The following is a 17,161-nucleotide window of genomic DNA, read 5'->3' on the forward strand; positions in this document are numbered from 1 at the left end:
TTGCATCATCAAGGAAGTCCTTTGTCTTTCTCTTTCTGACTTACTTCACTTAGCACACTCTGTGAATGACATTATTTCATTCTTTTTTATGACTGAATAGTATTCCTGTGTGTGTGTGTGTGTGTGTATCTTCTTCTTCTTTACCCATTCATCTGTTGATGGACATTTAGGTTGCTTCCATATCTTGGCTATTGTAAATGGTGCTGCTATGAACACACTGGGGTGCATATGTCTTTTCAAATTAGCATTTTTGGTTTTTGGAGTATATACCTAGGAGTGGAGTTGTGGGGTCATATGGAAGTTCTATTTTTAGTTTTTTGAGAAATTTCTATACTGTTTTCCACATGGTTGCACCAATTTACATTTAGGGAGGTGACATTTAAACTGGGTTTGGAACAAAGACTGTGGTTTAAGAAGCGCAGAGGGAGAACGTTGCAATTAGAGAAACAGTGTGTATATGTGTATACAGTAGGAGAGCCACCAAGGGGCACTCCATGCTTGGGGAACAATGGGATGCTTCTCACATAGAGGAATTTAGTGGCAGATGATGAGATGGGCAGGTAAATCTTGAATGCCATGCTAGGGCACTGCCACTTGCAGGAACACTTTTTAACCCACTAGTTAAGAAGATCTACACCTGAGTAACTGTCTGGGTATAAATGTCAGCTCCTGCATTGGCAAACTTTATCACCTTCACAATTAAGTAACTCTCTAGACTATAGTTTCCTTATCTCAAAAATGGACACAATACTACTATTTATCCTGTAAGGTATTTAAGGGGCTACGTGACAGAGGTGTTCTGGGTACATTAGAAAGTGTTAGTAACTCAGTCACACCTGACTCTTTGCGACCCTATGGACTGTAGCCTGCCTGGAATTCTCCAGGCATACCGGAGTGGGTGTGTGTGTGTTAGTCGCTCAGTTGCTCTGTGCAACCCCATGGACTATAGCCCACCAGTCTCTGTCCATGGAATTCTCCAGGCAGGAATGCTGGAGTGGGTTGCCATTCCCTTCTCCAGGGAATCTTCCAGACCTAGGGACTGAACCCAGGTTTCCTGCATTGCAGGCAGATTCTTTACCATCTGAGCCACCATGAAGCCCCTCTAGATACTTTGCTTATCTAGATATTTTTTAAGCATGTAAAGCTCATTCTCACCATGGGATCCTTGCAGTAGCTGTTTCCTGCATGTATCATGTTTTACCCCTAGATCTTATATGGGGCATGCTTACCACATTCTAATCACAAAATGTCAGTTCCATAGAAAGGGCTTTCCTGACTGTATACTCCAATGTAGCCACCCAGTCCTTCACTTCCATATCACTTTCCTTTAATTCTCTTCATGGCATTTTTCTCTATCTGAGATAGGAAAGGTCATATGTCTTATCCTATATTATATTTCCCATATAAAAAATTGACTAATACATTGTATACAGTAACTAAATATTTTTGGAATCAATGTATTGACTTTAGATAGTCAAGCAACCTATACCTTGGTTTCAATTTTTGTAACATCAGGATTGAAATACTACCACACATAATTGTTAGGAGAAATCTAGTGAGAAAAACACATAGAGTTTTTTCCAGTGTATTTGAAATTATGAGTAAATATTGGTTACCTACATCACTGCCTTGTATATCTTTTGCCCAGTAATTCAGTACTTAAACAACACACAAACTTTGCAGATAATGGTATATTTTCTCTTTTCTTCAAGCTTTGTGGATCCTGCAAAAATAGTTTCCAGTGTGTTTCTACCAGTCTGTCTCCAATCTACAACTCCACACCAATGTCTTCTCACTGTTTTTCTTTCATTCCCTAACAACGGTGCCTGAAACCAAGCTCCATATTATTTGGAACATCTGTATATTACTTTCATGCTGTCATCTCAAACACAGAGTAGATACTTTAACAACTGATGAAGATAACCTGAGATAGTTGAGTTCTTATAAGAGCTATGCTGCAAAGAAGCCTTGTCCACCAGTATATCAGTTAGCTTTATCCTGGAAGTTTTCCTGAAAGCTCAAGAATTGATCAGAATATCATGAACCAGATGAGCCATCCATTATTAGAATAGTCTCCATAACCATTTTTCCTCCATGATCTGCCGGAATAACAGACAATTATTGAACAACTCTGCTTCAGCTCATAGTTATGTACAGAAAATTAGCATACATTTCAAACTGGCGTAAGTTTGAAAGTCCACTCATTCTTAAGTCCATTCACTGACATAATTGTCAGCCAAGCAGCCACTGCCTCCTGCAGAGCACCTCTAAGGATAGAATTATTTTCCAAGAATGTTCAGAAGCTATTCAAAAGTTTTTCCTTACTTCTCTTTAATATTGATTCAGTCAACATTGTTAAGTACTTCTCTATGCCAAGTTATGATTAGACCACACAGAAAACATTTTATGTCCTTTACTCCTCATACTCTTGTAAGTGAGAAACATTTTCCATATTTCTCTCATTCATGAAGATTCTGATTGTAGAAGCTGGAAAGGGGTGATAAATTAGGGAGCTCCTAGAATATATATTTGGGCCTACTCTATGGAATTTATATATACTCTCCTGTGAGAATCTTTTTCTTCATCACTCTGAGTCCTGATGTAGAATTAAGCCAACTACATTTAACTTCCATTTCTCAGGCTTTTTTGTTAACAGTTGTCTTGTCAGTGTCTATGATTAAAGGCATCAGTACTTTCAGCAGTCTCATCAGAGTCTTAACCCCAAGAACCTCTGTACCATTGGAGGAGAGTTGCTACATACACCAAGAGAATGGGCAACCATACTACAGTGAGCACATTTCTTCTGTGGGGATTTTCCAGTTTCTCAGACCTGCAGGATCTCCTCTTTGTGATGGTTTTCTTCTCCCATGTGACCATCCTAGCTGCAAACACATCCGTAATGGTGGCCGTCAAGCTCAGTTACAACCTTCACACTCCCATGTACTTTTTCCTCTGTGGCCTCTCCTTTTCAGAAACCTGTACCACGGTGGTAGTCATCCCTCGCATGTTGGTGGACTTGCTATCAGACAGTAAGTCCATTTCTGTTCCTGAGTGTGCCACACAGATGTTTTTCTTCTTTGGCTTAGGAACCAACAACTGCTTCATCTTGGCCGCCATGTCCTATGACCGTTACACGGCTATTCACAACCCACTGCACTACTCCATCCTCGTGACCCGTAAGATCTGCTTTCAGCTGATGATGGCTGCTTGCATTACTGGGGTTGTGGTGTCACTGCTCATTGTCCTCATAGTATTCAACTTGTCTTTCTGTGACTCCAGCATCATCCAGCACTTTTTCTGTGACATTACACCTGTAGTCTCCCTTGCCTGTGATTACACCATTTTTCAGAAAATGATTCTTCTTGCCTTCACTGCCTTTGTGTTGGTGGGCAGCTTTATTTTAATTATGATTTCCTATGTCTTCATTGGGTCCATAGTTATGAAGATGCCTTCAGCCAAGGGGAGGTATAAGGCCTTCTCAACTTGCTCCTCCCACCTCACTGTGGTGTGCATACACTATGGATTTGCTGGCTTTGTCTATTTGAGGCCCAAGAGCAGGGATTCATTCCGTGAAGATATGCTGATGGCTGTGACATATACAGTGCTGACACCTCTGCTTAATCCCATTGTTTACAGTCTAAGAAACAAAGAAATGCAAACAGCCCTAAAGAAAGTACTAGGCAATATATGTAGGTTTTCCCCTTAGGTAGTAAATAAAAGAGCCCTGAACACTTCTAAAATTTTTATAGTGCAAGTGTTGATAAATAAAAGTAGAGAAAGTGAAGTTATTTTTGTTCAGTCGATAAGTTGTGTCTAATTCTTTGTGACTCCATGGACTGCGGCACACCAGGCTCCTCTGTCCTCACTGTCTCCCAGAGTTGGTTCAAATTCATGTCTGTTGAGTCGGTGAAGCTATCTAACCATCTCATCTTCTGCCGCCCTCTTCTTTTGCCTTCACCTGGAGTACTTCCAATACAAATCATCACTTTGTTATACAAAGCAATGAAAATGTGTTCTAATGACTAATATGCTCTGGTCTTACTCCTTTTCTGCCATAAAAACTAGATGTAGTTTTAAAATATTTTTAAACAAAATATTAAAAAATTTTATTACATACCTATGTATCAGTTCAGTTCAGTACACACATATATATGCATGTGTGTGTGTGTGTATGCTTAGTCGCTCAGTGGGTCTGACTCTTTACAACACCATGGACTGTAGCCCACCAGGCTCCTCTGTCCATGGAATTCTCCAGGCAAGAATAATAGAGTGGGTAGTCAGTCATTCCATTCTCCAAGGGATCTTCCGGGCCCAGAAGTCAAGCCCAGATCTTCTGCAGTGCAGGTGGAGTCTTTATCATCTGAGCCATCATGGAGGCCCAGGTATATGCGTACACACAAGCATATATGTATGTAGGAGGTGTATCAAAATGTTTTAGAATATTGTATTTTCTTTTTTATTTAAGTGTACTGTATTTTCATAATTTTGGTTTCCTTTAGAGAAGGAAGAAAATTATATTAAAAAGGATAAGAGAGAATGATAGAGGGAGAGAGAGAGCAAGAGAGAGAAAGAAAGGAAAGAGAAAGATCAGTAATTTACATAATCAAAAAAGGAGAAAGCACAAACACACAAATTTAGTGTTGAAATGAGTGAAACACCAAAATAGAAATTTTAAAATACTTTAATACCCCAAAAGGGAGAGGATATATGCATATGTAGGCTGATTCATTACCTGTACAGTAGAAACTAACATAACCTTGTAAAACATCTATACTCCAATAAAAATTTTAAAAATTGGAGTATAGTTGCTTCACAATGTTGTGTTAGTTTCTACTGTACAGCAAAGTAAAACAGCTATACATATACAAATATCTCCCTTTTTTGGGGTTTCTCTCCCATTTAGGTCACCACAAAGCACTGAGTAGAGTAGGTTCTCATTAGTTACCTATTTTCTATGTACCAGGAGTATATACATGTCAGTCCCAATCTCCCAGTTCATCCCATCACCTATTCCCCCTTGGTATCCATACACTTGTTCTCTCTATTGGTCTCTCTATTTCTTTTTGTAGATAAGATTGTCTATACCAATTTTTTTCAGATTCTACATGTATGTGTTAATGTGCGATATTTGTTTTTCTTTTTCTGACTGACTTCAACTCTGTATGACAGTCTCTAGGTCTATCCATGTCCTTACCAATGACCCAATTTTGTTCCTTTTTATAACTAATATTCTATTGTGTATGTGTACCACATCTTCTTTATTTATTCCTCTGCTGGATATTCAGATTGCTTCCATGTCCTGGCTACTGTAAATTGTGCTGTAATGAACATTGGGGTGCATGTGTCCTTTTGAATTATGGTTTTCTCTTGGTTTATGCCCAGAGAAAATTAATTTTAAAAAACTAAAAAATAAAAGTAAAAGAAAGAACATATTTGTTTAACTCTATTCAAAGAAATAAGGAAACTAGGTGGGAATGGATGAATTTCTGAAAAAAAATAATGTGATGAAAGTTACTTCAAAATTATTATGCACTTTTAGCATATCAAATTCCAGGAATAATACAGATACCTGTCAAAGAGCTACTCTTTTCAACCCCAAGGAAGGAGTATGCTAGATGATTTCATAATGGACTTCCACAGGTCCTCAAAGAGCAAATAATTGAAATGCTGAGTTAGAGCATAGGCAAAGATAAATAGCTTTGAATTTATGCAAACCACAGAGGTGGAGAGTGCTGTAAATAACTGAATCTGAGGCCACTTGAAATAAGGGAGAGGCTGCAGGGAGGGCTGGGCACCTGAGGCCACATTGCCTAAAAGCACATCCATATGGTGAGTGACATTCCCAATGTTGTAGCTGGACTCGGGGACTGAGATGGGAGAAAGAATCAAGGGGTTGGTGGCAAAGCCCTTAATAAATAAGAAGAAACTGGATGGTTAGTAAAGGATTCTGAGAAAAAAAATGGTATATTGTTTCATTGCTGGATAGTACTGGTGTCAATAAGTGAAACATTATGTCATGAAGATTGCTGGTAAATGATTTAGCAATGTGTTGAGGGGCTAGGAGAATGTTAACATTATGTGCAAGTGTTTGTAGAATTGGGAAGTGAGCAACTTCTCTTCAGTAGAGCTGAGAAGTCTCCTCCTTGGATAGCTAGGTTTGGTTTAGATGGAGAGGTAGATCATGTACTTGTGAGAAGTTGGTAGGTGGAATAGAAAGATTTCAGAATCTAAGTTAAACTTATAGGAGAAAACTTAGCAAGGAAAGAGAATTTTGAAGAGACAAAGCAGGGAGTGGTGTAGAGTGAGTACTGGTGAAAAGAGCTCCCAAGTGGCTTGCAATTGGGATTCACATCACAGTTTCATTGATTGTAGGTAGTGTCAGAGACTATTGGGTCTGTGGTTCTCATTCTTTGCTCAACATTGAATTAAAGTTTGGCTAGAGGTTCTCTGCAGAGAATGCAATTGCACCCCACTCCAGTACTCTTGCCTGGAAAATCCCATGGACGGAGGAGCGTGGTAGGCTGCAGTCCATGGAGTCGTAAAGAGTCGGACACTACTGAGCCACTTCACTTTTACTTTTCACTTTTACGCATTGGAGAAGGAAATGGAAACCCACTCCAGTGTTCTTGCCTGGAGAATCTCAGGGATGGCAGAGCCTGGTGGGCTGCCGTCTATGGGGTTGCACAGAGTCGGACACAACTGAAGCGACTTAGCAGCAGCAGCAGCAGAGGTTCTCTGACCAGCCATTTCACAAACTTCATCATTCCATTTTCACAAATCTCCCTGCTTGTGTGAAAAATCTCTAATTCCTCATATAGTTATCTAAACTTTTTATTTCATTAATTATTTTAAGTCGCCAAATTTTGACCAAATTGAATTTATCTCTGGGGTGCAAGTTTGGTTTAACACATGAAAAATCTATGTAATATATTACAGAAACAGAATGAAAGCTAAAACCGCATGATCAGGTCAATAGATATGGCATAAACACACAATGAAATGTTATTCAGTCATTAAAAAAAATAAGGAAATGTTGCTATTTGTGACAACATGGATGTATCTGGAGACAAAGGAAGTTAAATTCACAGTAGTAGAGAATAGAATGGTAGCTACCAGGGTTGGGGAAGTAGGGGGAATGGGAAGATGTTGGTCAAAGTGTACAAAGTTACAGTCATGTAGGATGAATAAATTCTAGAGATTGAATGTACAATATTATAACTATAGTTCATAACACTGTATTATATACTGGAAAATTTCTAAGAGTCAATTTAAGTTACTCCTATCACACCTAAAAAAATAAGGAGATGTAAGGAGATGAATATGTTCAATTCAGTTGCTCACTTTTCTCTTTGTGACTCTGTGCATCACAGCACGCCAGGCTTCCCTGTCCATCACCAACTCCCAGAGCTTACTCAAACTCATGTCCACTGAGTCATTAGCTTGGTTGTATTTATCAATTCACTATGTATATGTATGTCAAAACATCAGGCTGAACACTTTAAACACGTAAAATTTTTATTTTAAAAGTCTTAAAATTGTTTTAGAGGTTAAAAAGAATGTGGCAACTAGCACTTTATATCATACCATTTGAATGGAAACCATTGTGTTTTTAAGAAACATTTCTTTGATTGTTGTGAAAAATACATAACATGCTCAAATTTTGTTTCCTCAGTTCATAAGCTAGTGCTAGGTTTAGTGTCTAGGAGACACTAAATAAATAATTCATTGATTAGAATTAATGTTTAACCAACAGATACTTGTTGAATGCTTGCTCTGTACCAGACACTGTACTTTGAGTTAAGGATAATTAGTTCAACCTCCCACATTACTACTTTTATCCACCCACAAAAGTTTCTGCAACTGCATTTTCAACTCTCAATGACCAGTTAACTCCTTTTTTCCTTCATGTCTCAGTTTAAATGTCATTTCCCCAGTAAAGCTTTTCTTGAGCCTCACAAATAAATCCATTTACCAAATGATATTATGTGAAGTAGAGACAGCAAAAAGATACAACCTGGGGCTTTCGGTAGTAAGGTAGGGTATACATAGAACTTTGAGGTCAAAGATGCCTAAGACTTGTAAGGCCAAGATACTGGAGAGGGAAAAGAAAAACAAAAACTATAGAGCAGTGAGCCTGAAATTCTTTGTATAATTTCTCATTATGGAATTTGACTACTTCCAAGTTGCACACGGGTTTGTGAGATATCAAGCACCAAGTGGAAATCAGCTTATGAGAGCCTGAAGATCTTAGCAGAGATTTGGGCATTTCGCAGCATTGGTTTCATAGAGTTTGGTATATAGGCTGTTTAAGGTAGAGGGGACCCACAGCACCATATACTTTTGGGAGTCCTGAAATACTACACCTTAGGAGTAATTGCTACACCCTAGGAACAAGGTCAAACCATAAATAGATCATCCCCAGCAAAGCACAACACCCAACCTACACTGGAAACACCACCACTTTCTATTAGGATGCACCTTTAGGAATTATACTGTACATAGAGACATCAGTCCTTTTTTTATTTGAATGACACCTTTGGGCACTATATTTTCATTTCTTCAAAGGGATCAAGCTAGTGCTTTATTTTCCTGCCAGAATAAAATTGAGTATGTTATGGAAGAAGATTAGCTCATCTAGAACCTCTAAAATGTTTTTTCTTTAAAAAAAAAAAAGTATTTATTCTTAATTGAAGGATAATTGCTTTACAATATTGTGTTGGTTTTTGCAAAACATCAGCATGAATCAGCCATAGGTATACCTATGTTCTCTCCCTTTTGAACCTACCCCCCATCTCCCTCCCCATCCTAACCCTCGAGGTTGTTACAGAGCCCCAGTTTGAGTTCTCTGAGACATACGGCAAATTCCCATTGGCTATCTATTTTTACATATGGTTATGTATACGTTTACATGTTACTCTCACCATACATCCCACCCTCTCCTTCCTCTCTCCTCCACCATGTCCATAAATCTATTCTCTATGTCTATGTGTCCATTATTGCCCTGCAAGTAGGTTCATCAGTACCATCTTTCTAGATAAGTCATAGAGGATCTTGCTGTGATTTATGTCATGGACTGTTCTGCCTATGTTTTTCTCTAAGAGTTTTATAATTTCTGACCTTAAATTTAGATCTTTAATCCTTTTAGGGTTTATCTTTGTGTATGGTGTTAAATAGAAATGGAGTTCTTCTTAGAAGAACTGGAGTTCCTTAGAAGAACTAGAGTAGCCATCATAGTCAATAACAGACTCTGAAATGCAGTACTTGGATGCAATCCCCAAAATGACAGAATGATCTCTGTTCATTTCCAAGGCAAACAATTCAACATCACGGTAATCCAAGTCTATGCCCCAACGAGTAATGCTGAAGAAGCTGAGGTTGAACGGTTCTATGAAGACCTACAAGACCTTTTAGAACTAACACCCCCAAAAGATGTCCTTTTCATTATAGGGGATTGGAATGCAAAAGTAGGAAGTCAAGAAACACCTGGAGTAACAGGCAAATTTGGCCTTGGAGTACTGAATGAAGCATGGCAAAGGCTAATAGGGTTTTGCCAAAAGAACACACTGGTCATAGCAAACACCCTCTTCCAACAACACAAGAGAAGACTCTACACACGGACATCACCAGATGGTCAACACTGAAATCAGATTGATTATATTCTTTACAGCCAAAGATGGAGAAGCTCTAGACAGTCAGCAAAAACAAGACTGGGAGCTGACTGTGGCTCAGATCATGAACTCCTTATTGCCAAATTCAGACTTAAATTGAAGAAAGTGGGGAAAACCACTAGACCATTCAGGTATGACCTAAATCAAATCCCTTACGGTTATACAGTGGAAGTGAGACATAGATTTAAGGGACTAGATCTGATAGAGTGCCTGATGAACTATGGATGGAGGTTTGTGACATTGTACAAGAGACAGCGATCAAGACTATCCCCAAGAAAAAGAAATGCAAAAAAAGCAAAATGGCTGTCTCAGGAGGCCTTACAAATAGCTGTGAAAAGAAAAGAAGCAAAATGCAAGGGAGAAAAGGAAAGATACACCCATTTGAATGCAGAGTTCCAAAGAATAGCAAGGAGAGATAAGAAAGCCTTCCTCAGTGATCAATGCAAAAAATAGAGGAAAACAATAGAATGGGAAAGACTAGAGATCTCTTCAAGAAAATTAGAGATACCAAGGGAACATTTCATGCAAAGATGGGCTCAATAAAGGACAGAAATAGTATGGACCAAACAGAAGCAGAAGCTATTAAGAAGAGGTGGCAAGAATACACAAAAGAACTATACAAAAAAGATCTTCATGACCCAGATAATCACAATGATATGATTACTCACCTAGAGCCAAACATCCTGGAATACTAGGTCAAGTGAGCCTTAGGAAGCATCACTACAAACAAAGCTGGCGGAGGTGATCGAATTCCAGTTGAGCTATTTCAAATCCTAAAAGATGATGCGGTGAAAGTACTGCACTCAATATGCCAGCAAATTTGAAAACTCAACAGTGGCCACAAGAACTGGAAAAGGTCAGGTTTCATTCCAGTCCCAAAGAAAGGGAATGCCAAAGAGTGCTCAAACTACCACACAATTGCACTCATCTCACATACTAGTAAAGTAATGCTCAATATTCTCCAAGCCAGGGTTCAACAGTATGTGAACCATGAACTTCCAGATGTTCAAGCTGGATTTAGAAAAGGCAGAGGAACCAGAGATCAAATTGCCAACATCCGTTGGATCATCGAAAAAGCAAGAGTTCCAGAAAAACATCTATTTCTGCTCTATTGACTATGCCAAAGCCTTTGACTGCATGGATCACAACAGACTCTAGAAAATTCTTCAAGAGATGGGGATACCAGACCACCTTGAGAAATGGCTCCTGAGAAATCTGTGTGCAGGTCAGGAAGCAGTAATTAGAACTGGACATGAAACAACACAATGGTTCCAAATAAGAAAAGGATTACGTCAAGGCTGTATATTGTCACCCTGCTTATTTAACTTATATGCAGAGTACACCACGAGAAACACTGGGCTGAATGAAGCACAAGCTGGAATCAAGATTGCTGGGAGAAATATCAATAACCTCAGTTATGCAGATGACGCCACCCTTAATGCAGAAAGTGAAGAATTAAAAAGCCTCTTAATGAAAGTAAAAGAGCAGAGTGAAAAAGTTGGCTTACAGCTCAACATTCAGAAAACTAAGATCATGGCATCTGATCCTATCACTTCATGGGAAATAGATGGGGAAACAGTGGAAACAGTGAGAGATTTTATTTTTGGGTAGCTCCAAAATCACTGCAGATGGTGACTGCAGCCATGAAATTGAAAGACACCTGCTCCTTGGAAGAAAAATTATGACCAACCTAGACAGCATATTCAAAAGCAGAGACATTACTTTGCCAACAAAGGTCCATCTAGTCAAAGCTATGGTTTTTCCAGTAGTCATGTATGGATGTGAGAGTTGGACTATAAAGAAAGCTGTGCACTGAAGAACTGATGCTTTTGAACTGTGGTGTTGGAGAAGACCTTTGAGAGTCCCTTGGACTGCAAAGAGATCCAACCATTCCATCCTAAAGGAAATCAGTGCTAAATAATCACCGGAAGGACTGATACTGAAGCTGAAACTCCAATACTTTGGCCACCTGATGCAAAGAACTGACTCATTGGAAAAGACCCTGATGCTGGGAAAGATTGAAGGCAGGAGGAGAAGGGAACAACAGAGGATGAGATGATTAGATGGCATCACCGAGTTGATGGACATGAGTTTGAGTAAACTCTGGAAGTTGGTGATAGACAGGGAAGCATGGCATGTTGCAGTCCATGGGGTCACAAAGAGTCGGACATGACTGAGCAACTGAATTGAACTGACCTAGAATTCTACCTAAGATAGAAATTTCTCTCAAAAATGAGGGTTTGATAAAGATCATTTTATAATTTAAAAATATCTACTAAAATTCATCACCAGCAAACTTGCCTTAAATAGAAAAAATGGTTTTTTAAAATTAGTAGTAAAACTAATGTAAGGTTTAAAGAAAGGAGTGAAGGACACCAAAAAGAATAAATATATAGGAACCTAGAGGAGGTACCCTAGATGAGGGAATAGCTTTGAGAAATAATTAAGAAACTCAATTGACCTACATGGGTAGGTAGATGATGGTACTGTCTTACCACTTCTATGGCCTCAGATTAAAACAGAAAAAAGAAAGAATACCCTCTTGCCGAACCCAAAATAACAACCTTATTGAAGTATAATTTACATATGCACAATTTAGGTATACAGGTTGATGACTTTTGGCAGATGTATATACTTTTGAAATCACCAACTGAGTCACGACATACAATGATTTCCTCACCCCTAAGGAATTATCTCTTGCCCCTTTGCTTCCAGTCTTCTCCAACACTCCACTACAGATAAGCATTTTATGGAATCTCAGAAATGTCAGTAATTTCATAAGTTCTAATTGACTTCAGATGAACATCTTCCAGAAATTTATATAGACTAACTGTCTTTAAATATCAGAACAATTCAGGATCTTTTACAGTTTCCCCAAGTTCAAATCCTGCCTTTTATTAATATGTAACAATCTACAACCCATAATAAGTAGGAAACTTCCCCCCAAAAAATCATGCAGAAGATTTTTTTTATTGTTCCCGCAGGGGTGTCCTTGACCCTTAGTTTTGGGCACACCGTTAAGGAAAGACACTTTTTACCATTCCTGATATACTTTCCCCCACTTTTGTAGAGGGATCATTAGCATAACACTCCTGACATCTAAGCCTTTGCTTCTTATTCCTCTAGGAATAAGTTAGCTGATGGTAGGTTTTGAAGAGAAAACTAGACATGCGATTGTATTCATTTGTGAGGGCAGTGATACCAAAATACAATAAATGAGCTATTTTAAGCAACAGAATTAAGATTCATTGGAAAAGACCAGGATGCTGGGAAAGATTGAAGGCAGGAGAAGGGGACAACAGAGGATGAGATGGTTGGATGGCATCACCAACTTGATGGACATGAGTTTGAGCAAGCTCTGGGAGTTGGTGATAGACAGGGAGGCCTGGCATTGCAGTCCATGGGGTCGCAAAGAGTTGGACAGGACTGAGTGACTGAACTGACTAAGCAATAGAAACATACGGTCTCACAATTCTGGAAGCTAGAAGTCCAAGATGACTGTGTCAGCAGAGTTGGTTGCTTCCAAGCGCTGGGGGGTCTGCTCTATGCTTCATGCTTAGCTTCTGGTGGTTTGCTGGCAATCTCTGAAGTTTCTGAACTTGTAGAAGCATACCCAGATTTCTGCCTTTATCTCCATATGATGTTCTTCCTGTCTGTTACCTGTGTCCAAATGGTTCTTTTTAAAAGGATACCAATCATATTGGATTAGAAGCCCAGCCTGCTCCAGTATGACTTCATCTTAATTACATCTGAAAGAACCCTGTTCCCAGTCAAGGTTATATTCTAAGGTACTGGTGGCTAGAATTCAACATATGAATTTTAGAGGGACACAGTTCAACCCATAACCATCTCAGCCATCCTTCTTCACCCTTTCTCTTGCGACTGAGCCTGGCTTCAGTGTTCTTGGCTGCTCTTGGTCAAGCCATAAGCTGATGGGTAAAGGCCTAAACTCATTGGGGAGATCTGTTTCCATTACTGCCAGTGACAGAGAAGGAAAGAGAGTCAAATTCTGGGATTCAGGACACAAAAATATATGTGTTCATACATATGTACCCCATTCTCTAATATAACTCTTTGATTCATACAGGTAATATTTTGCTCTCCCTTATATCTTCTGTTTTTGTCATTTACTTAGCTGATTTAGAATTTAGGAGGAGAAGATGAGTATCAATGTATATCCTCTCCAATAAATACTGTAGCAGTGCCACACCTCACTCCCTACATCTGGATGACGGCAGTGTTTGAATTCCCTTAGAGTGGAAAAATGAAGAAAGCAATCTCTGCATGGATTTATCATAATCTATCAGGGAATGTTTAAGGGTCTACCCAAAGAGGCTTAGATAGGAAGAGGTCAAGGTGTGATGCATAGAAGGAAAGGGATGGAGGGGGAGCTGACCATTTTGATGGGTGTGCAGTGAGGATCACCCCAAATTTGCTGGAGTACTAAACTTCAGAAAGATTTGTCATTTATTGAGGAAGGAACAGAGGAGAAGAAACAGTTTTGCAAAGAAGTCAGTGAGGGAACACTGAGCTTGAGAGTCTTGGAAAATAGGCCAGTGAAGAAGTTCATTGATCCTCCAAGGAAGGTTGTATTTGGAGATAGGGATACTGCCACACAGAATTTGTCTGACATTATTCATATGCTATAAATAAAATACATTAGCTAAAATATTAATCATAAGTCATCGTGAAAGGTGTATAGGAGGAAGGGAATTGGTTCAGAGGCAGCTGCCATAAACAAACTAGGTCATAAGCACTTTGGAAAAAGGCAATGGAAGCAATGACAGTGGACGACTCCTCAAGTAATGGTACAAAATAGGTGGCAGATATTCTTTGCCTAAACCATGATTTCATATCTCCTATCTATCAACTGTTGTTAAAACAAAGTCCCAACAACCCAGTCTCGCACTCCAAGGAAATGTCAGTGTCCAAAATCTCACTCTAGTAGCCATCTGTTAAGACGGGCTGTGAGAGGAGTCAGCTGAAATTTTCAGAGTTTCTTCTTTGCTGTCTCAGTTGGATTTCTTAATTATCAAACAGAGGATTCATGATCTTTGCTCTGGCTCAAGTAAAGTAAAAATAAACAAAAGCTTTTCTGAGACACTAACAATGTTTCCAAAAGTTGAATTATTCCTTTACCAAGGCAGGGCAATACTTTTAAGGGTGTACCCTGAACTGCTGACTTGTCAATATTATTGTCTATTACATGCTGTTGATAAGAAGCTTCTTTTCCAAATGTTATTTTACAAGATGGTATACAATGAAATTTGATTGTTGAGGTCTCTCTCAACTTAAATAGGATTCTATAACTGGCAAGGGGGATTTTAAATAGAAATTATATTTCAAAGGTGTTCTCAGCTTGAAGAATCCATATTTAGTTCTAACCAAGCAAACACAAATAGCTGTGAAAAGAAGAGAAGCAAAAAGCAAAGGAGAAAAGGAAAGATATAAGTATCTGAATGCAGAGTTCCAAAGAATAGCAAGGAGAGATAAGAAAACCTTCTTCAGCAATCAATGCAAAGAAATAGAGGAAAACAAACAAACAAAAAAAAGAAATAGAGGAAAACAACAGAATGGGAAAGACTAGAGATCTCTTCAAGAAAATTAGAGATACCAAGGGAACATTTCATGCAAAGATGGGCTCAATAAAGGACAGAAATGGAATGGACCTAACAGAAGCAGAAGATATTAAGAAGAGGTGGCAAGAGTACACAGAACTCGACAAAAAAGATCTTCACGACCAAGATAATCATGATGGTGTGATCACTCACCTAGAGCCAGACATCCTGGAATGTGAAGTCAAGTGGGCCTTAGAAAGCATCACTATGAACAAAGCTAGTGGAGGTGATGGAATTCCAGTGGAGCTATTTCAAATGCTGAAAGATGATGCTGTGAAAGTGCTGCACTCAATATGCCAGCAAATTTGGAAAACTCAGCAGTGGCCACAGGACTGGAGGTCAGTTTTCATCCCAATCCCAAAGAAAGGCAATGCCAAAGAATGCTCAAACTACCAGACAATTGCACTCATCTCACATGCTAGTAAAGTAATGCTCAAAATCCTCCAAACCAGGCTTTAGCAATACATGAATCATGAACTCCCTGATGTTCAAGCTGGATTTAGAAAAGGCAGAGGAACCAGAGATCAAATTGCCAACATCCGTTGGATCCTGGAAAAAGCAAGAGAGTGCCAGAAAAACATCTATTTCTGCTTTACTGACTATGCCAAAGCCTTTGACTGTGTGGATCACAATAAACTGTGGAAAATTCTGAAAGAGATGGGAATACCAGACCACTTGACCTGCCTCTTGAAAAACCTATATGCAGGTCAGGAAGCAACAGTCAGAACTGGACATGGAACAACAGACTGGTTCCAAATAAGAAAACGAGTATGTCAAGGCTGTATATTGTCACCCTGCTCATTTAACTTCTATGCAGAGTACATCATGAGAAATGATGGGCTGGAAGAAACACAAGCTGGAATCAAGATCGCCAGGAGACACATCAATAACCTCAGATATGCAGATGACACCACCCTTATGGCAGAAAGTGAAGAGGAACTAAAAAGCCTCTTGATGAAAGTGAAAGAGGAGAGCGAAAAAGTTGGCTTAAAGCTCAACATTCAGAAAATTAGGATCATGGCATCTGGTCCCATCATTTCATGGCAAATAGATGGGGAAACAGTGGAAACAATGTCAGACTTTATTTTTCTGGGCTCCAAAATCACTGCAGATGGTGATTGCAGCCATGAAATTAAAAGATGCTTACTCCTTGGAAGGAAAGTTATGACCAACCTAGATAGGATATTAAAAAGCAGAGACATTACTTTGCCAACAAAGGTCCATCTAGTCAAGGCTATGGTTTTTCCAGTGTCATGTATGGATGTGAGAGTTGGACTGTGAGGAAAGCTGAGCACCGAAGAACTGATGCTTTTGAAGTGTGGTGTTGGAGAAGACTCTTGAGAGTCCCTTGGACTGCAAGGAGATCCAACCAGTCCATTCTGAAGGAGACCAGTCCTGGATGTTCATTGGAAGGACTGATTCTGAGGCTGAAACTCCAGTACGTTGGCCACCTCATGGGAAGAGTTGACTCATCGGAAAAGACCCTGATGCTGGGAGGGATTGGGGGCAGGAGGAGAAAGGGAGGGCAGAGGATGAGATGGCTGGTTGGCATCACCGAATCGATGGATGTGAGTTTGAGTAAACTCTGGGAGTTGGTGACGGATAGGGAGGCCTGGTGTGCTGCGATTCATGGGGTTGCAAAGAGTCGGACACGACTGAGGGACTGAACTGAACTGAAGCAAACACACATTTTAGTGATACCCTTAACTTTATACATGGTCTTTTATATTTACAGAAGCTTCTCACTACAAAAGCAATAAAGTTAGTGATGTGTGTATGTATGTTAGTCCCTCAGTCATGATAAGTATCAATAAAAAGATCCAGCAAAAATATCCCCCAAATGAATAGTTTATTATGTATAGATTTATATCTGAT

General features: G+C 39.3%; 1 protein-coding gene across 1 annotated transcript; it reads left to right on the forward strand.

Moving 5' to 3' along the window:
- Window positions 1–2,770: 2,770 nt before the first annotated feature.
- Window positions 2,771–3,706, forward strand: LOC120876519 (olfactory receptor 10T2-like). The gene has a single exon (XM_040258476.1). The coding sequence runs from the start codon at window positions 2,771–2,773 to the stop codon at window positions 3,704–3,706; it is 936 nt and encodes a 311-aa protein (XP_040114410.1).
- Window positions 3,707–17,161: the final 13,455 nt, after the last annotated feature.

Source organism: Oryx dammah, unplaced genomic scaffold (genome assembly GCF_014754425.2).
Source record: "Oryx dammah isolate SB20612 unplaced genomic scaffold, SCBI_Odam_1.1 HiC_scaffold_17, whole genome shotgun sequence".
NCBI lineage: Eukaryota > Metazoa > Chordata > Mammalia > Artiodactyla > Bovidae > Oryx > Oryx dammah.

Coding starts and splice junctions, on each gene's coding strand:
- LOC120876519 (XM_040258476.1), top strand. CDS start 2,771: ATGGGCAACCATACTACAGTGAGCACATTTCTTCTGTGGGGATTTTCC.